Source organism: Cryptotermes secundus, unplaced genomic scaffold (assembly GCF_002891405.2).
Source record: "Cryptotermes secundus unplaced genomic scaffold, Csec_1.0 scaffold43, whole genome shotgun sequence".
In the NCBI taxonomy this organism is placed as follows: domain Eukaryota; kingdom Metazoa; phylum Arthropoda; class Insecta; order Blattodea; family Kalotermitidae; genus Cryptotermes; species Cryptotermes secundus.
The window spans coordinates 2,290,842-2,311,195 of record NW_019723298.1 but is presented as its reverse complement, the minus strand read 5'-3'; the positions used below and the strand labels follow the sequence as shown (position 1 = coordinate 2,311,195).

At 37.3% G+C, this 20,354-nt stretch overlaps 2 protein-coding genes and 1 long non-coding RNA gene across 10 annotated transcripts in view; 2 read left to right on the top strand and 1 right to left on the bottom strand.

The window, feature by feature from the left end:
* Positions 1-7,807, top strand: part of LOC111861628 — a 15,427-nt gene extending 7,620 nt beyond the window's left edge. For 4 of the 6 annotated variants that reach the window (XR_004512705.1, XR_002842284.2, XR_002842282.2 and 1 more), the window contains 3 exons: positions 3,527-3,679; positions 4,669-4,791; positions 7,722-7,807. This is a non-coding gene — a long non-coding RNA (uncharacterized LOC111861628). Of the gene's footprint in view, positions 1-859; positions 2,050-3,526; positions 3,680-4,668; positions 4,792-7,721 lie in introns of those variants that run through there. The other 2 variants (XR_002842280.2, XR_002842279.2) reach the window with 2 other exon arrangements.
* The window catches only part of LOC111861626 (vacuolar protein sorting-associated protein 72 homolog), a 21,266-nt gene extending 5,059 nt beyond the window's left edge, over positions 1-16,207 (bottom strand). The window contains exons 1-7 of the mRNA XM_023846342.2: positions 16,055-16,207; positions 14,724-14,881; positions 11,897-12,023; positions 8,099-8,189; positions 7,673-7,861; positions 3,750-3,963; positions 659-853 (exon numbers count right to left, since the gene is read on the bottom strand). Coding sequence (XP_023702110.1) covers positions 659-853; positions 3,750-3,963; positions 7,673-7,861; positions 8,099-8,189; positions 11,897-12,023; positions 14,724-14,863 — 956 coding nt within the window. The 5' untranslated portion in view covers positions 14,864-14,881; positions 16,055-16,207. The remainder of the gene's footprint in view (positions 1-658; positions 854-3,749; positions 3,964-7,672; positions 7,862-8,098; positions 8,190-11,896; positions 12,024-14,723; positions 14,882-16,054) is intronic.
* An 86-nt stretch (positions 16,208-16,293) lies between these two features.
* LOC111861627 (ras-related protein Rab-11A) overlaps positions 16,294-20,354 on the top strand; it is a 26,769-nt gene continuing 22,708 nt past the window's right edge. For all 3 annotated transcript variants that reach the window (XM_023846345.2, XM_023846343.2, XM_023846344.2), the window contains exons 1-3: positions 16,294-16,578; positions 16,883-17,004; positions 18,211-18,284. In XM_023846345.2, the coding sequence (XP_023702113.1) occupies positions 16,539-16,578; positions 16,883-17,004; positions 18,211-18,284 (236 nt within the window). In that variant the 5' untranslated portion in view covers positions 16,294-16,538. The remainder of the gene's footprint in view (positions 16,579-16,882; positions 17,005-18,210; positions 18,285-20,354) is intronic.

The following is a 20,354-nucleotide window of genomic DNA, read 5'->3' as shown; positions in this document are numbered from 1 at the left end:
CATATTATAAGGTAAGGTTATAAAACCACCTTTTAAGATCATTTTAGTGAAAGTTTCATGTTCCTATCTCATAGAATTTAAGAACAATGATGAATAAATAATTTTCGAGCAAAATTTAAATGGCCGGCTGAATATATTACCGCAGGAGCCGCGGCTGCGGAATTTAAATGACCACGTCAAAGGGTTAATTAGGAGATTTTATATTAATTTTTAAAGTGAACAGTGCACAAGTTAGGATAGTAGGTTTAATAATGCTGGTCCCCAGGGTCATTTAAATATTTAAATCAACAGTCTTTAATGTGCTAATAACTTACTGCCTGAAATTGTGTGCCTCCTGAATGAAAGGCATGCCAATCACAATACTGAAATATTTTGTTGGAAAAAACTATTTTTGTTTTTATAATGAGTGCCATATTGTGGTCTGTTTTTTAATGCTCATGACCTGTCTTTACATTGTGTTGAGGTAGTTCGATCTAGTTGTCACTCTTTTTTGTGGAATGGGGTAAACAAAATGCAGTGTAGTATGTGAAGTATGCAGATATTATCACTCCTGTGCACAGAGAAAACAACTGTGCCACTATAACACATTTTTGAAGTAACATGTGCATGTATGAGTAGGGAGTCATCAAGATCATAGTAACATCTGAAATGAAAATACCTTGTAATGGGACAGATACTTCTTGTTGGAGGTTTTGCCTGAGTCTGTGGGAACACATTCCAAAACACCTGATCATCAAGGAATGTGATAAAAGTTCTTTCACAACGACTATCGTTTATAGTACTCCCCACTTCTCTGTTCTTCTCTTCTTTCTTGGTAACTTCTCCAATTTCCACCTCGCTTTTTCTTTCATTACTATAACAAAGGCCCAACAAGTATTATAAAGCTTTATAAAGTTAGATACATGTAATACTGGAAATAATATACCGTAAGGTCATGTTGTCCATAAGACCATATTGTGGTCTGTTTTTTAATGCTCATGACCTGTCTTTACATTGTGTTGAGGTAGTTCGATCTAGTTGTCACTCTTTTTTGTGGAATGGGGTAAACAAAATGCAGTGTAGTATGTGAAGTATGCAGATATTATCACTCCTGTGCACACAGTTCTGGTATAAACACACCATGTGTTTACATGTATTACATTTTTTGGCCTACATGGCCATCATCAGGTACATAAAACTTTTACAGCCACCCATCTTTCACTCTGCTGCTTTTATTTTCTTTGTGTGGCCTGCCCTGAAGTACACAGGCCACAGAGGAAAAGAAAAGAACACAAAAATAACACATCACACACTAGGCCAACATATAACCGCAACATCAACACAAGGTAAGGAAAACCGACATATACTCCTACCCAAATATACAAACTAGTAAAACACGCACTGACAACACATTCATATTTCAGATGATAGGAATAATTCCACAAAAAACAAGAATACACATTGGAGAACACCTAAAAATTTGGCAACACAAAACAAAGGGACATGACAACATAAAGCAAAAGTGGGGGGGGGGCAGATAGAATACATACACACTCTTTTAAACATATAATTCAATTTGAATTTCAGTCAGAATATTTTAATATTTTTAAAAAATTAAATTGTAATATTATATACATTTTATAACATAAGGGAATTACATAAACAACATACATGTACACCACACTCCGAGTATGTAAACAATTGTCAGTGCAGGGAGGTATAGCAGGTATGGCATAATTTAGATAATATCCCAATATCTGGATGGTCTGAGGAAAACCATGAGATATCTCTGCTGGTCTCCAGATTAGGATTTAAACCTGGGACCTCCCAAGTACAAAGTAGAAGTGCCATCCACTTCACTGCAATTTCAGGTTCATAACTGAAACCTAGTGAATGCATTGATAAATATGTCTCCTTCCAGATGAAGGATAAGCTCAGATAGCTGAGTCATATCAGGGGGTTGCAAGCTGGACAGCCAGGGTCAGATGCCTGGCAGAGGCAAGACATTTTTCTCTTCTCCATGGCAGCCAGCCTCCTGAACTCTGGGTACTAGGAGCTTTTACCCCAGAGGTAAAGAGGCAAGGGCATGATGCCCACCACCCACTTCCATCTAGTGCTAAGGTCAAGAATGGTTGAGCTGTACCTCCACTCACCAACACACCTTCATGGTGTGGTGCTTAATTAATTAAGCACATGGACAACTGAACCTTTTACAGATGAAGTACCTACACCAGTATTTTATATTAATATCACAGGCTACATTTAATGCATTTTGATTGCCTTTCTAATCATGTAAAATCTATTCAAAAATTCTGGTGTTCACTGGCATCACTTTGGTTTTCAGTCATTTTTATGAAGCTCTAAGTGACTGCAAACTTTCAGCACTACAATTTGTTTGATGGCTCTTAGTTTATGGGCATGTAAAGGAAGTAAGGACATTTGTCTTTAGGCTTAATTTTTTTGTATGTGTTAGAATGGTATAATAATCTTGAGGCTAAATGCAAATTATCAGAATACATTTCATTTGCCTTCAGAATGAGGAACATTGGCATCACTGATTAAATTTTGGTCACTTAATTGGTAGGTCTGGTTATATGTAATTTTTTCAGGCCCAACACAAAGTTATTTTTTGACAGTGCTTAATACACTCATGTAGTTATTCTTTGAACCTTCAGATTTCTGCACTTGTTGACAATGTTAGGAGTATAAAAATGAGAGAGTACAATCTGAAAGGATGTCAATAGTTGCAAAACAAATCTGGTCTTGAGGGTGTGTCAGTGTTTAACAAATGTGAAGTTGAAAAGCTTTCAAAGCAATTAGACTGTTCCATTTTTATGCAGCCATAGTACTGAGCTCTCTTCCATGAAAGAAGCCATCTAACTTATGGCACAGATTTTCCTTGAACAGTTCATGCTTATGTAACTGTTCATGAAATCCCCTGCTTCCATGCGACTTGAATGTTCAAATAGGTCTGTGTTCATAATACCTACTTACATATTCAGTCTTATGTACACAGATTGGCTTTAAAATCATGCATATATTTAATATATACCAAATTAGAAAACATCTTTTTTTAGGATCTTCATATGTAAAGTTTAAAAAAATCTGGGTCATGTACAAATAGAGGTATTGCTGTATAGTTGTACTTTAAACTGCTTATTTATGTGACCCTGGAACTGGGGGCTAATATAGAGATTAAGCTGGATGACTGAGAAATTGCAATTTGATTACTGGCAGGGGTAAGAGATATTTTCTCTTCTCCACAGCATCCAGACTGGCTCTGGGGCCTACCCAGATTTCTACCCAGTAGGTACTGGGGGCTCTTTCCCTAGGGGTAAAATTGCTCTGGCATGAAGATGCCTTATATTCGCATAGTGCCAGGGTTAATGCATGGAGCTATATCACACATATGTCTTTATGGCATGGTGTTTAATTACTTTTGCCTTTGTTTAAGTGAATTTCATTCATATGAATTCTGACTCCCTTCATGCAGTGTTTTTAAATATGATCCATTTCCATGCTTAACATCTTTTATATCTTTCTTTAGGATACAACACGAGTGCATAATAAAATTAAATGACCCTTGTCATACATACCATACTAAAGTATAGTGTATAAAGGACATTCAAATTAACTGGTCTGGTAGTACCAGGATGCAGCAAAGTTCAAATGGCACAGAAGAGGGTTAAATACATACAAGGTAAGAATCTGTACAGTGGTTACACATTGCAGAAGCAACTGAATATTATGTGAAATTTGTTATTATTTACCTGTTTTCAGTAGTCTCCTCTGTGACATCTGTAGGTCCCTGTTTCTCCCGATCGTCATCTCCTTCATCCACTGTAATTGGGCTTTCGTGCTGTTCCTGATGTATTACCTCAATTAGGGGCATACACATTGAATGATAGCGGATAATTGGACCCTGGAATGCTTTCTTCACTGTCCTTGTCTTTTTCTTTTCCATCTCCAATTTCTGGTACTTTTCTGTGTTGGAATTACAATATACTTCCTCAGAATCATGAATGAATATGACAGTTTTATCTTATAGACATGTGTCCCATGATGTAAAGCTGTTACTTCACCTGTGTTCAGGGGCAGCAATTGCAAGTCAAAAATGAAGAGTAATCGTGTTGTCCTCAGTACTGAAGGAGTTACAGATATTTAAAGTTATTAACAGAAATAAGCATAAAAAGTGAGCTTACTGTTTTACAGTTTTTATTGAGGCAGTAACTTATTACAATAAGTACTGAAATTTTCCACCACTGTTTTTAAAGGAGTTATAACTGTTCTGTGCTTTAGCAATGAATGTGCAGCCTGTTAGCTCTCCTATTGTTTATGGTTGTTTCCATATGCCCCCATAAGTAACATTCCAAACACATCATGTCTGGTGACCTTGGTGGCCAGGCTTATAGCCGTGCCCAATTGAGTCTGCAGCCTTCAAACTAAATAAGATCTAAAAGTTTTGTGACAATAGTAAAGTAATAAAATTATTGTGTTTTTGGACATATCCATCATCCTGTTTTTTTTTTTCTTAACATACAATGTTTTGGAGACTGGATTCTCCCTTGGTCTTCAAGTGGAACCTACTCAGTTCAGCCCAATTGACAGAGCTAGTCCAGAGAGAGGCGAATCTTTTTTTTTTTTTTTGAGGATTTGTCTGGATGTTATTAAACGATGTGTTTCATATAGGTGGTGCCAGTTTTGGGATGGTGATTACACCTTTAGAAGAGAATGAATCTACTTCTTAAAGGAGGTAAATGCAGAGTGTTCATACCCATAACCAGGGTACCTCACCAGCTTCAGAGTAGCAAGGTAAAGTTAACTGTCCAGACAACAAATCAATTGGAGACCAGTATATTCAAAAGACTATCATAATAAATAAGAAATATCATTATTCCATTATAGTTGATGTATACGAAGGGGGACCCAAAAATAACTGGAAACGACCTGTTGCGCGCGCATGCTTTGTAGTTACGAGTTGTGCTGCTAGGTGGTGTTAGCTGGGGGTCTCCCGCGACTGTTAGTGAGCTGGCGTCAGTCTGAGTTAAGTGGTTTGTCTGTGGTGCCCTGTTGTGCGTGTTCCTGTTTCAACCCTTCGGCGATTAGTGAGATGGCCGACCAGAAGCAACAAAGAGTGTGCGTGAAATTCTGGATCGTTCTGCACTTCACTCTTCAAGTCGCGGCAAACATTCACGCGGTTTTCTCTTTGGTCATCTCCGAGCAAGCGAGGAACAAATTTTGCAGACACCCGTCTCATGTGCAAACCTTCGGTTAAAATTCGCTGGACCGTGCTCCATGAGATGTTCGTTTCCTCAGAAAGTTGGTCAATTGTCTTTCGATGATCATCATCAATTTCACGCACACTCTTTGTTCCTTTTGGTTGGCCATCTCACCGATCGCCAAAGGGTTGAAACAGGAATGCACACAACAGAGCACCACAGACAAACCACTTAACTCAGACTGATGCCAGCTCACTAACAGTCGCGGAAGACCCCCAGCTAACACCACCTAGCAGCACAACTCGTAACTACAAAGCATGCGTGCGCAACAGGTCGTTTCTGGTTATTTTTGGGTCCCCCCTCGTACTTCTGATAACTTTATCTTTGGCCAAAGGTCATACATACTGTAAGATAAGATATGATAATGTAACAAAAGCTAAAAGAACATCGCTAATTACAATTATATATTCATGAAATGACAGAACTTTGTAAATGGGAATATATTTATAAGACTGCAATAATAAATAAGCATCATCATTGTTTTGGTACAGCTTACAGATATTTTTGATAACTTTCTTGTCAGGGAGAATGTACATATATTCATGACCTTGTCATATCAAATATGAAATTCAGTAGTTTATTTAGAGTAAATTCAGGGACAAAAATGTATTCGTTTGTTACATTTTCTAGGCCAGTATGATACTGATTTAAAGATGTTTAATGATATTGACATAATTAAGAGAAATAGATTGAGATGGGCAGGACATATTGTAAGGAGAGAAAATGAAAAAATTGTAAAAAGATTAATGATTGTAAAACTGGAAGGGAAACGGAAGAAAGGCAGAACAAGAATAAGAAGTATGGACGGTGTGGAGAAGGACTTGAGGAACTTGGGTGTGGCTAATTGGAAAGCAAAGGCACAGGAGAGGAATGGCTGGAGAAAGTTTTTAGAGTGGGCCAAGACCCACAAAGGGTTGTAGTGCCAATAATAATATTATTATATTAAATCTTCAGAGGATAGCAATTGTATCTCATAGTTTTATTTTTCATGGAGGTAATTCCTAACCACATGTGGTCTTTGGGCTAAAGAATGGTAAGGTTTACCCAGAAATGGAGTACATTTATGAATATTAAAAAAAATGTGATTTTTACATACCAACTGGCCTTTATTTTCTGCTAACATGAATCATGTAATAGGATACTTGGCATTAATTTTTTTCTTCATGTCATTAAATGTATAAATGTGTAATTGATTTTTACATACCAACTGGCCTTTATTTTCTGCTAACATGACTCATGTAATAGGATACTTGGCATTAATTTTTTTCTTCATGTCATAAAATGTGTAATTGTTTGAAATATGTTTAATTCCTCTAATTGAACACTCTTCTGTAACCAGCCTTTGTTACTGTAGCCAATCATTACTAATGCAGCATAATGCTTAAGCTTTCAATTAATATTAAAAAAATTATTTTCAATATGTTTTCAACTGACCGCCTCTGTGGTCTAGTGGTCAGAATTCCTGGCTGCAGATCCAGAGGTCCTGGGTTCGATTCCCGGCGCTACCAGATTTTCTGAGAAGTGGTGGGTCTGAAATGGGGTTCACTCAGTCTCGTGATGATAACTGAGCGATTTGAAGGAAATATCGGCTCCGGTCTAGAAAACTGAGATCAACAGCCATGGGGATCCATTGCACTGACTATGCAACACCCTCTATCTGCTAATGTTGGCATTAACTTTGCTGACAAGCAATGGTTGCTCGGTCGATACAGTTTGCTTGCGGACTACAGGCTACGGAGTTTTTTTAATATGTTTTAAACAAAACTCACTTCAGTTATAAATATCAAAACTTATTTATTAGATCTTAATGAAAAATACATTTGTGTCATGCGTAAATTTAATGTGTGATAAGTCATTTTTGAGAAAACTGATGAAGTATGGTTTGAATTTCATGTGTAGTAGGGATTATAATTGACCAGTATAAAACAAAGTTAAATTCTTCCTACAACTGTTTGTGTAGGTCCTACAGTGTCAGATATCATAGAAATCCATGAACTGATTTCAAAGACGAAAATTCCGAATTTATACAAAATATTTCAATTTTTTGTTAGCGTATCATGTAAACGAGTAACCATTATTTAACCAAAGGTTGTCAGCCTTATGCACTGGCCGCCCTTTACCTCCCCACAAAGCTACCTGGTACTCATTTCTGTTAGAGGCTGAGTCAATCTCAAGGCCATAGTGCAGATGAATGGATTGGGTAAGTTGGAAAAAAAATCCACCTCATTGGGACTTGAACCTATGACCTTCCAGCTGGTAGTGTAGTGCTTCAACCAACTATGCAACCGTGTGCCCCATATTAACATGTATAAAGTTGAAAACTATATGTCTTGTAATCAAATCTAAAGTGACATCGTAAAATAGAGGAATAAAACTTGGCTAACATGCTTCTTAAATAAGCTGTGTACACTTGCCTAGAGATTTAAGGTTTTCTTGTTCAGTAATTTTCGCTTCTTCCAACAGTTCTTCTTGAGTGGGTCGCCATTCATCCTGAGCTCTTGCCCTCCGACCTTTGCGTCTGCGTCCTTCTTCAGTACGTTCCTTTAAACGCTGCAGAGTGGCAGCTGATTTGGCTGCAGTTGACCGCCTGATAGATTTGCGTTCTAATGAAATAACCAGATTTTTATATTAAAGGAGTTGCTACGTATATTTTAAATGTCTGAAAGTCAATCCACAGTTGTGTTTTATTCAACCAAACATAGGACTGATACACTATTAATAATAAATATGGATGATCAAATGTCATAAATGATCATATATTTTTGTAAAAGAAACTAGTAATTCTTTTGAAGGTGTGTTATGTTTCTCATTTAAAAAATATTTTTAGTACAATTACTAACCAAAATTATCTGCTGATATACTTTTCTTTCGAGGTTTCCTTCGTTTAACTTCAACAGGCTTTTCTATCTTCTGTAGTACGACTACTGGTTCCTGTAATACAGAATATGCTTACTGTCAGATCTAAATATAATTAAAATATGTAAGTTTAACCAAGAAAATTCTAGTGGACTCTAAAGGTTGGTTGCTGCTGGGGGATTAAAGCTTTCAGTGTCGGAGATCTACATTAAGTAAGGAAAGTCTAAAGCCGGTCACGGTAGCTGAGTGGTCTAAGGCATGTACTGTCTTTGTTTGCTCGGAAGCTGGGATTGTCGGTTTGAATCCCACAGAAGGCATAGATGTTTGGTGTGTGTGCATTTATTCTGTGTTTGTGTTCAGGTAGAGGCCTTGTGACGAGCTGATCACCCGTCCAAGGAGTCCTACCCTCTGTAAAATGATCATGAAACTGAGAAATCAGCCCTATGCTCCAAAGTTGGAGCAAGGGGAGAGAGAGAAATAATAAGAGAAGGAAGGTATAATAAAAGTTTGTGATGGTGTTATATATTAACGCAGTGATTGATATTTCAGACATTATTAATCGTCAAAGTTGTACTAAATTAATGTTTTAATAAAAACTTACATTTCCTTTAGTATCTGAAATTTCAATAGGTTTTACGGATTTATGACTCTGAGAGTAGAGGATGATCCTTGTCCATCACTGGACTTGTTTCACTGAATAAGATGCACCATGGAAAGAACTGGCATGTTATGAAAAATGGTCCTATGCTGTTTAACATGAAAAGACTCGACACTGAAAGCACTGTTAAATAATCTGGTTAAGAAAAGCAACAGCTTACTTCATACAAGGTTTGGTATTTCTTTAGCATGAAAGAGTTCTGTTTTTCACGGTGTTGGATTGATTTTTAAACTGATGGCCTCCATAGTATCCATTGCTGATTCCTCGCTTGTAAATTTTTCTACCCTGAAGATGAAGGCGATACATTCCTCCGAAGCATCACTTCACACAAGATCTACATGATGCCACATCTCAGAAGACTGCATTCTTCAATACAATCCATGTTCTTAATATACATAACCTAACCATGTAACCTGTGGCACCAGGTAATCTATTTCTTATAAATGTCATATACAGATTTTCATGTTTCCTTTAATGATATAATGTGATGGTACATGAATGCACACATGAATATTATAATCCGGTTACAGTCTGCATTGACTTGAGAGTTGTCTATATTGTTTGTTAGGAACTGTCATATGCTTCAAGTTATAACATTTCATGATGAATTTGATGTTATACAGTGTGAACTGGGGCATGCGGTAGCATAGTGGTTAAGGCACTATGCTACAAGTTGGAAGGTCGCGGGTTCAAACACCGATGAGGTTATTGGATTTTTTCAATTGACCTAATCTTTCCGGCCGCACTATGGCCCTGAGGTTCACTCAGCCTCTAACAGAAATGAGTACCAGGAATTAAATAAATAATTTTCCTGGGGAGTAAAGCGCAGCCGGCGTGTAAGGCTGACAACCTTACCGCCATCTTTGAGCTGACTGTCTAGATAATGTGGGACCCTCAACGTCTCACAACCCTATGGCCTGTCACAGGGATAGCTTTATTTACTTTTTTACGGTGTGACCTACTGATAGGGTCAACAAATAAATAAGTAAGTAGATGAAAAACAGTAAACACTAATCCCTCAGTACAGACATATCATTCTGGCCAGTGTGACTTAGCTGCCAGTAGGTTTCCAAATGTTGAAACTTACCATGGACTATCTGGATATGGGAGCTTTTCTTTCCTCTAGTCAGGCACTGGGGAGCAGGAATAGCACAACTGGCTACGGGCTAGACGACATAGGGTTCAGAGTTCGAGTGCTGGTAAGGTTAAGAGTTTTCTCTTCGCCCAGACCAGTCTGGGGCTCACCCAGCCTCCTCTCTGGTGGGTACCAGGGCTCTCGCTCCCTTGGGTAAGGCGGCTGGGGAATGAAGCTGACCACTCACCTCCAGCTAGTGCTGAGGTCAAGAAAACGTGGATCTATACATCCAGTCTCCATATGCCTTTATGGTGTAGTGCTTTATTATTTAAGCACAGGGACAACTGTACCTAGTCAAGCATTAGCTGTTAACAAACCAGCTGCCTGCAGTCCTGTTTTCATTTATAATATTTTGTAAAATGCAAAACTTTTGACTAAGTATCTTGTCACACAGAGCCAAAATACTGGTTTCATAAGTTTATATATATATAGAAACAAACTGGTTATTGTCATGAAACTTTTGTGGAGGAGGGAGGCATGAATAAAAGTGGTAACATAAAAATGATGCTACTTCTCTGCCTGGAAGCGCAGATCTCATTCTGTACCATAAAACTTGGATGTCAGTTGTGGGAGGGTGATGTTTATTTGTACAAATACAGTGGAACTTCACTTAACGAGCATAATTTGTTCCAGAATCTTACTCATAATGCGAAACACTTGTTAAGCGAAACAATTTTTCCCATATAAATTAATGTAAAATATGATAATGCGTTCCATGCCGAAAAAAAATACTCAAAAAATTTTATGTATAATGTTTATTCAAAGAAAATTATATATACATTGTTTAGGAGTGTGAATCATCTTCATCTTTTCTTCTATGCGGAATGAACCAACCTGGAATGCGAATTTGATTTGCAGAAAAAAAAAATCGAAATAATTAGTTTATTATTTATGATACATACCTAATTCTAGAATTCTAATTACTAGAAAGGAGCAACCTTTCAACATCGTCGAGAATACGTAACCGTTGCTAGATATTCTCGTCACTCCCTTTGAAGCATCTATCTCCTTAATCTTGTCCTTGTTCTTGAGGATGGTGCAAATCGATCTAGACCGATTGTATGTGCATGCTAGATCAGCCATGCTCACACCTATTTCTCGCTTTCAATGATTTTACGTTTCATTTCTATGGTTATTTTTATTCTCTTATGGCTGTCTTTTTGCGGCTTTTTCTTCGGGGACATTTTTGCAAGGGTAAACTTTGCACAAAAAAAAGTCACAAATAATATGTCTGAACACAAGCGACACTAAGATGCTAGTGGAACGAGTGCTAAACGCAGACTGATGTAGCAAGTGCACAATCCAGGACTTCCCTTCTCGTCACTCGTTATGCGAAATGTTGCTCGTTAAGAGTCATTTTTTTACAATTTGTTTTGTTCATTATGAGAGGTGCTCGTTAAGCGAGGTTCCACTGTATTATACTTACTATTTACAGTATTTAAAATATTAAACTTGGGGGGGGGGGGCTCCAACTTCAGAAACCACATGATCATTATTGTATACTGAATGCTAGATGCCCACAGTAATTTTTTAAATGGAAAACACTTTCCTATAAAACTTATTACTCATAAATATCATGAAAACTCATAACATTTTTAACTTTTAATGAAATGTGTGACATGCAGATCTTGCTGGATGGAGATCCCTACTGGATAACCAAACACAGCCACACAAACTTTATATTGTCACTTTTTCCATTGTTCCACAAAGTATCACATTACTTATCTGTAAGATCACAAACATGATGCAACATTACAAAAGGAAGAGTCCTATTACCGGTACTCAGGGTTTCACATAAATGATCCAACAAATTATCACACATCTGTTAACATGTTATTTGGATATAAATGAGAGTTCCTGATTTAAATGAACTCATTTCTAAGTGAGGCTTATCTTAAGGCTGGGAAGGGCATATGATTGGAAAATTTAAAACAGGTCTCAGGCTAGACTCACAATACAAATGTTTACATTGTCAGTCTTTCACCATACTTTGTATGCCTTTGTAACAAGTCTGCGCTTCTTCTTTGGCTCATCATCATCTTGATCTGATACTGGTTCATCATTCTCCTCAATACTGAAGTCTGAATCTACCTCGTCTTCTCCTTCCTCTTCAGACCTATTTAAAAACATTTGTTATTTAATGGGTTTGTAGTATGCACACAAATTTGTTACAAAAAATAAAGTTGTCCCTGTGCTTAACTAATTAAGCACTACGCCAGGAAAGTATATGGGGGAGTGGATATATAGATCCACATTTTCTTGACCTTGTGAATCTAACATTTTGTAATGAGCCAGGATAGCTCAGTTGGTATAGCTACGGGCTATTGGTGCATGAGGTTCAATTTTCAGCATGGGTAAGAGATGTCTCTTTACTCCATGGCAACCATACTGGCTCAGGTGTCCATTCAACCTCCTGTCCAATAGGTTCTGGGGGCTCTTTCCTCGAGGGTAAAGCAGCTGGGATGTGAAGATGATCACTCACCTCCATCTAGTGCAGAGGTCAAGAATGATGAGGCTATGCCTCCAGTCCCCCATACATCTTCATACCACAGTGCTTAATTAAGTACAGAAATTTTACTTTTACCTATTTACATACTGTAACAGTTATTTGTAAGCTTTCTTGTGTGAAATTCCTGTGTATGAAGAGATTCAATGGATACATTTCTATAATAGCTGATTTCACCGCACTTATGAAAATTATACAGTTGTTTCTATTTGAAAGGGGGCATGCGGTAGCGTAGTTCGTTGAGGCACTATGCTACAAGCCGGAAGGTCACAGGATCGAATCCCAATGAGGTCATTAGATTTTTTCAATTTACCTAATCCTTCCAGCAGCACTATAGCCCTGGGGTTGACTCAGCCTCTAACATAAATTAGTACCAGGAATATTCTTGAGGGTAAAGGGCGGCTGGCACGTAGGGGTGACAACCTTACTGCCATCTATGAGCCAATTGTCTAGAAAATGTGGGAACCTCAACATCTCGCAACCTTATGGGCCTCCAAGGCCTGTTACAGGGATACCTTTACTTTTTTTACTTTACTTCTATTTGAAAACATCCTTTATCATCTGTATTGTCAACTATGCCTTCCTGTGGCAAAGAATAGAACTTTGAGACTGCTTGTTTCTGCTTATCATTTATTGAATACTCACGTAGCAGTTTGTAATTTTTTGGATTAATGGGGATCTCCAAAACTTCATTTAAACAAAAAATCTCAATGTGTATTTATCATATAACCTGCAGTAACATGATGTGGCACTTACCGCAATAATTAGCTCTAGAAAACATTTCTGAGGCCCAGGAGCAACTTGAATTCAGGACATCCTGGAAGCCACTTTCTTATGATCGTTCCTCTTTTCTTTGTCATTATTTAGCCTACTTACCCTTCTTAAGGAAAGAGAGTAGCCTTAAGAGATTACCCTGCCATGTGTGCTCCTTTTCAACTTTTGAACTAACATATCTGTTTTCTTGAATCTTGGCATGAATATCATCAAAAATAATGGCTATATATTTTAATTTCTTACAGTCATTAATTAGCATCTTGGCAGAGGCACATGAGGTGGTAGCAACTGTAGCACCATTTAATTTTGGGTCCTGAAAAAATGTGCAAAGTTTGCCATGGCTGGCGAGGGCAGAGAGACATTAACATGGCATCTGTACAAACTTTAAGGGGCTTTTGGTTTGATGGTAACAAGTTGTGAACCCTCAACGTTAGGCACATAAAATCTGATATAGGGATAGCTCAGAACCTGCACATTATATATGATACACTGTTTTTAAATCAACACTACAAATGTGCTGATATAAAACTCTGAGGTTATCTGCAGTAAATTTAATATGGAATCTGTATTTCAGTAAGTCTTCATACAACATATGTAATAGATTTGTAGGCCCAGGAAAGTAGGATATACGAGTTTTGCTAATCACTTGTTTTCTTTTTTGTTGTTAGTAATTTTCTTCAATGTGATTAAGAATGTAAGTCAACAAAATGAATGATATTCCTGAAGGCTAGGCATCTTTTATGGCATAATATCTATGCTTTTGTTACTGACTTACTTTTACATATTAATAAGCTATTAAAAGTGATGAAACTGACAATTTCAATGTGGAAGAAAAAATGGCATGTACATATCACACAATATTAAATAACTCCATGTAACAATCATTATTGGGAAACAAGTTCCCCACCTTACATGAATCCTCAAAAGTTCCATATTCAAAAGAGTCTACCACAGTTATGAAATTTTAATGTATTTTCTAGTTGTTTATGAACTTAACAAGGAAAATGAGTTATCCCATAAAATGCTCATAAGAAGAAGATAAGATTGGGACAGTCCTTACATCTGTCAGTATAGTTAATAGACCCATTTAAAAAAACTCCACGATTTTAGTCTGCAAGCAAACTACACCGACTGACTGACCACCGCTTGTTGGCGAAGTTTAGTGCCAACTTTTGCAGATAGAGGCTGCCATGTGGTCAGCACAATGAATCCTCAAGGCTGTTAATTTCAGTTTTCTAGAGTGGAGCTGCTATGTCCTTGAAATAGCTCCTCGATTATCATCATCAGGCTGAGTGGACCCCATTAGAGACTCACTACTTTTCAGAAAAGATCTGGGAGCGCTAGGAATTGAACCCGGACCTCTGGATCTGTAGCCAGGAACGCTGACCACTAGACCATAGAGGTGGTCGTAATAGGCCCATTGTGTTATCAAAATTATGAAGCAAATAATTGTTAATGAGTCTCTGTAGCTCTTAAGTTACAAGAACTTCTCATTAGTCTATTCAGTCAATCTGCAGATTTGACAAGAAAGCATACTGATAATCATCATCATTCTCAATTTCAGTGAAGCCTCCATAGGTTGTTTTATAGAAGTCATCATCTTCTTCTTCATCAAGAAGTTTGGACATTCTGTTTCCAGCATTACTCCTTCTGTCACGTGTTGCTGCAAGTGCCATTTCTCGTTACACTGTCCTCTGAAACAAGCCACAATGAAGTTCAGTCAGGATAAATTTAAATTTGGTACTCTGTAGGTACAAGTCAGATGTCAGTGTAGAGATGAAGTATTTGGTTGGCATTTCTCAGACCTAAAAATATGAGTTAGCTGCATTACTACTGATTTAATCTGTGATGAAAGATTGATGCCCATAAGAAAGGCTTTAGTGATATATTCAGGTTAAAAATGTCACTGTGCATATTCTCCACCCTTGAAAAGTGTTATGTGGTATGGGGGTGAAATTTAACTGACTCGTAAGTTTGTCAATACAAATGCCTGTATAAGTAACATATTTAAGTAGAACTACGAGTGGTGAATCATAAAAACCGGCCCATGCACCGCAGCCTTCAATGAACAACTGTCCTTCGCCTTTGGATCAACCCTTTATTAATCCTACACTTTGAATGAAATATATGACTTTATTTAGGGGGGCATCATAAAAGTCACTTGGTTCCATGAAGAATTGACCCAGATGGTGAAATCTTAAGTTAGCTATAGCCTCACAATCACATAAGATGTGTGTGGCTGATTCATTTCCTTGTTGGCACCTTTCACAAGTTGGGTTGTCTGTCAGTCCTAGTTTGAAAAGGTGCCCTTTTAGGGGGCAGTGTCCATTAAGTAATCCTACCACCCATCTTATGTAACATATTTACAAGAAGAGTTCTATCGTCTGGGATATAACGCGGTGTAATGTGCTGGGAGTCAAACGACGTTTCGGAGGAACATGTCACTTCCATCTTCAGGGTCAAAGAATAAGCCACGCAAGATACCAGCGTGTCACCAGGTGGCCACATTGTCCTCTGAACAGTCGGTTAACTTTCAGCAGAATACATGGCGTTGTATCCCAGAAGAAGGCACTCTTCATAACCACCGCTGATCCTAGACTGCTATAAACAAGTGTTTACTTATGCAGTCACCATAATAATAAACGTTAAACAAACCGTTTAAATACGGTATCTCATGTGAAATACGACAAAACATGACCTATTAACACACGGTTATGTTGGAGAACATTTAAACGTTCAGACGCGTAATGCAACCAAAGTACCCAAATATGTAGCATAACCTCACACTTCTTCCATCCCAGAAAGTATACAGTAAAACATGAATTCTTTGAGACGCCTTGCATAACGATGGCCTAATTGATACATACCAACTTTTTACAAATTCACAGTTAAATATCAGGTTGTGTGAATAAAATTAACAATCTGGAAAACAGAAATGTACATTAACACAACTCTCACAACGCTCACAACCTCTTAATATGTCCCTAGCATAGCCAACGATAGACAACACACATGCAGGGAAATCGTAAGAAGATTGTTGGCATTTCTGAAGAAGTATGGCGAAACGTCACCGAATTAATGACGTTATGCGTTTGCGCAGAGGAAGGGGCGTAGGAGGTTGGCAGCCATATTGTAATGTTATAGATCCCTTTTGAGAGTTGTTTGAGTCTTAGCAATATTTTGATTTATCTTAAACATCCTGCATTTTATTGTTCAGAGGATCTTGTGATTCGTTTGTGAAAATTTTACATTATATTGTAACGTAGTGGTGATTGTGTACTACGCTATTAAAACAAAATTATCGATTATTTCTTCCCATATAGGGAATAGGGCCTAAATTCCAAGTAGAAGATGGGTACTCGAGACGATGAGTATGACTATTTATTCAAAGGTAATATCACGTAGTTATTTGTTACGCGGGGAATTATGTATGCGCTTCTTTAATTTCTTTATGTATGTGTATGATTAAATACGTGTTACAGCTTAAGCAGTTTGCATAGTTATTAGAACGAAGTTTGACGTTTTATCTCTTGCTCACAAACTTGTTAAGTTTGTGGAGCGATGTAAATGTTGGTGTGAATTAGTGAAATTGTATAGTTTCCATTGCATATTTTACAATTAGTGACAAACAATATGTTTTATTGGGAAGTTACTAGAAATTTTTGGTGTGACGTACGTAATTTTAATGTTTGCAGTGGTACTCATTGGAGATTCAGGAGTGGGAAAAAGTAACTTATTATCACGTTTTACACGCAATGAGTTCAATTTGGAGTCAAAGTCGACAATAGGAGTGGAGTTTGCAACTAGGAGTATACAGGTGAGGTGTTTTCTGTAAAGGTGAAATGAGTTCAGTTCAGATTGCCGCATCTTGGTACATATAGGATGGCACTTTTACCCGTTTTTGTAATGTTGCAATAGGGGATTATAATTAGTAGAGAAATAGTACTTTTTTGTAAGAATTCTGTTTTCTGGGATATAGTGTTATTTAGTATGGTGGAAGCCTGGTGGTGGTTTGAAGGAACATTTCTCTCTCATCTTCAGGGTTGTAGGGTAAGCCACATCGGAACTGCTTTTATCGTGCTTCATGGTGGTTATGTACTTGGCTTAATCATCAATCCTGAAGACTGAGGCAATGTGTCCCACCAAAACGTCAGTTGGCCATCATCGGGCTACACTGTGTTATGTTTCAGAAGGCAGAACACTTCACGATCACCACTGTGAGAATCTCAGCTCATATGTAGTACTCCAGGAAGTTGTAGAAATTTAGTAAAACATTTTATATAAATTACAGAAAAGTACTGGGGCATGTGGTAGCATAGTTGGTTGAGGCACTATCTACAAGCTGGAAGGTCACGGGTTTGAATCCCAATGAGGTGGAGTGTTTTCAGTTTACCTAATCCTTCAAGCTGCACTGTGGCTCTGGGGTCAGCTCAGCCTCTAACAGAAATGAGTACCAGGAATCTTCCTGGCGGGGATAAAGGGCAGCAGGCGCATAAGGCTGACAAACTTACAGCATCTGTGAGCTGATTGTCTAGAGAAAATTTGGGAGACTAGACATCTCCCAACGCCATGGGCCTTCACAGCCAGTTACAGGGATAGCTTCACCTTTCTTTTGCCTTTTACAGAAAAGTACTGGATATATCTCAGATTGTACTTTCTATCGTGATTTTAACCCAAAATGTTGTCTGCAATCTTTTTGCATTAAAGGCAAAAGTTTAAAAATTGGTATTATAGTTGGTAAAACTTCTGTGGTCCTGAGATAGCCACAAATGTATTTTATTAATTATTGTCATGCAGGCACTTATTTTTTGGAACAATTTTGTATTATGATGAAAAATGTGATCATGTTAGTATTTGTATGCATGTATAAACTTAGCAGCTACGTTCATTTTCATTCTTCATGCCTTGGAAGCTTGAAACTGGTTATGTGTGTATATTCACGTAGCAGGCATGTTGCTTTTATGACTTGAAAGAAAATATGTAATTGACTTAAAATGGCACAATTCAATTTCACTGCTTGCAGGTGGATGGAAAGACGATTAAAGCCCAAATATGGGATACAGCAGGACAGGAGCGATACAGAGCCATTACATCTGCGTAAGTTTGGTACCAGAGTTTATATTTCACTTGATAGAAATTAAAAATCTATAGTTTAATTTGCGTCTTTGGTCTGTTATTAACTGAGGTTTAGTTCCTGAAATGAGAGTGTTCATAGCCATTGGCATACAGGTAAATAGTGCACATTTATGACATGAATTTGAAGGTCAGTTACATCAGAAAGCTATCCATCTGCGAAATATTTTCCCAGAAGGGAACAATGTAAACAGAAACTAGTAAGTACCGTTGTTTATGATTGTTCACCAACCCACTTTCTCCTGCAACCTCACAGAACATGTGTGACCAAATGCTATTTAATTTCATGTCTCTTATAGCAGACAGTGAGTGTAGATGTGTAGATATGTGCAGTAGCTTTTATGTATGATGATAACCTGAGTTTGATTCTCTAAAGGTTTTTCCTGTGTTTGATTAGTATAATAATTATGTTGCATATTATCTGTTGAGTTATACAGCTGTCGCATGATGTATTTCATAATATCTGGAGGTGATTTTGAGGTAATTCTGAGTGAAAAGTGTTTTACCAACATGGGTTATATTCTCACTGGCTTCAGAGCTGTGTGTAAGCTGGATGTGATGCTTTGGGTGTTGACTTTAGTCCCACCATCAAGTTATTGGTTGTTATAATGCTGACAGATCTTATTGTTATTGTTGCGATTGCTGTCGCTGTCATCATTGTTAATGATGAAGATTATCTTTTTGAAATCAGTTAGCAGTGATCAGGATTGAGCTAGAACCCTTTAATATTTTTGTGTGCCAAACATTTTCATATAAGTTCAGAATTAACATGGTTTAAGGTTTGGTCCCTTAGAATCGTTAGGGTGGTTGGCATACAGGTTTAGTATTGAAAAGGTTTGAGGTTCAGTTCAAACCATTACCATAATACTAAAAAATAAAGTCAATAAAAAAAATCTTTCAGTCTATCAACCGCTCAACTGAAGATGTGAAGAAGACAACTTCTGAAACTCAAAACATAATTTATGTCAGTTGTGTCACAAGCCTTAACATGTCAAACAGGGCTTAACAAGTCCCCGGTGCCAGGTGCCTAAATTTTTGCTGTTCCGTATTTCCTGTAGTATATTTAGTTAGTTTCATTATTCATTTATGAAACATTTCAAAACTCTAGTGTATTGGTGATCAGATTGCATCTTGCAGGTTATTATTAAATTAGAAACCTTTAATTCAAACAGCATCAGTAATTGCAGGAAAGTATGATTGATGTAACAAGTGATTTGGAATCAATTGCAATGAATCTGTCTGGGTTCTTTTACTTACAATGTATACTCTTTTCATAATGGGTTGTTTTGAACCCCTTGGAAGTAACGAATGCTGACTGATATTTTTGTCATGTGCTTGCATCTTACTTCAGAGTCAAGCCTCTTGAATTTTATCACATAATGCACATAGATACATAGTACTTACAGGAGTAACTGTTCAAAAATATATTTGGCATAGTATGATATTTCTGTGAAAGTGAATAATATAAATTTATGTTTTATTACTACTTGCTGAAAATGACACATTATTTCTAATCTGTACAGTTTCTAGTAATGTGATGAATTGGTTTGAATATTGCTGATTCAGTGTTAGCCAGTTTCAGTATTTTTTCTGCAGACATATCCAGTCACAAACAATTTAAACTTTTCATTGTATCTCTTTTATGGAGGGTATTGCCTTCTCAAAATTTACTCACAAAAGTAACACATGACTGACTTGTTAACATGATGTTGTGAATGTAGATTACCTGTCACATTTATGCTTGTTTGTGGCTCAGACTTGATAAGCTGACAGATATAAACCGGAGAAATTTGCGCTTTTTGTAGATTTGACAGATTCGTCTGTAAAATTACCCTCCTCTTTCAGAGAGTTGGCAATATGTTGCTTGTTTAACTTTCAGAACAAAAACCTCAGTTTTATCAGTGGAGGTATGAACAATTTGTTTGAGACAGCCAAGCTTTCACATATAATGTTTTTCAAATCTGGTATCTTACCAACTCTGGGTATGCTACTGCTGCTTCATCCAACATAGACTCATTGTTCTGCTTGCCCACT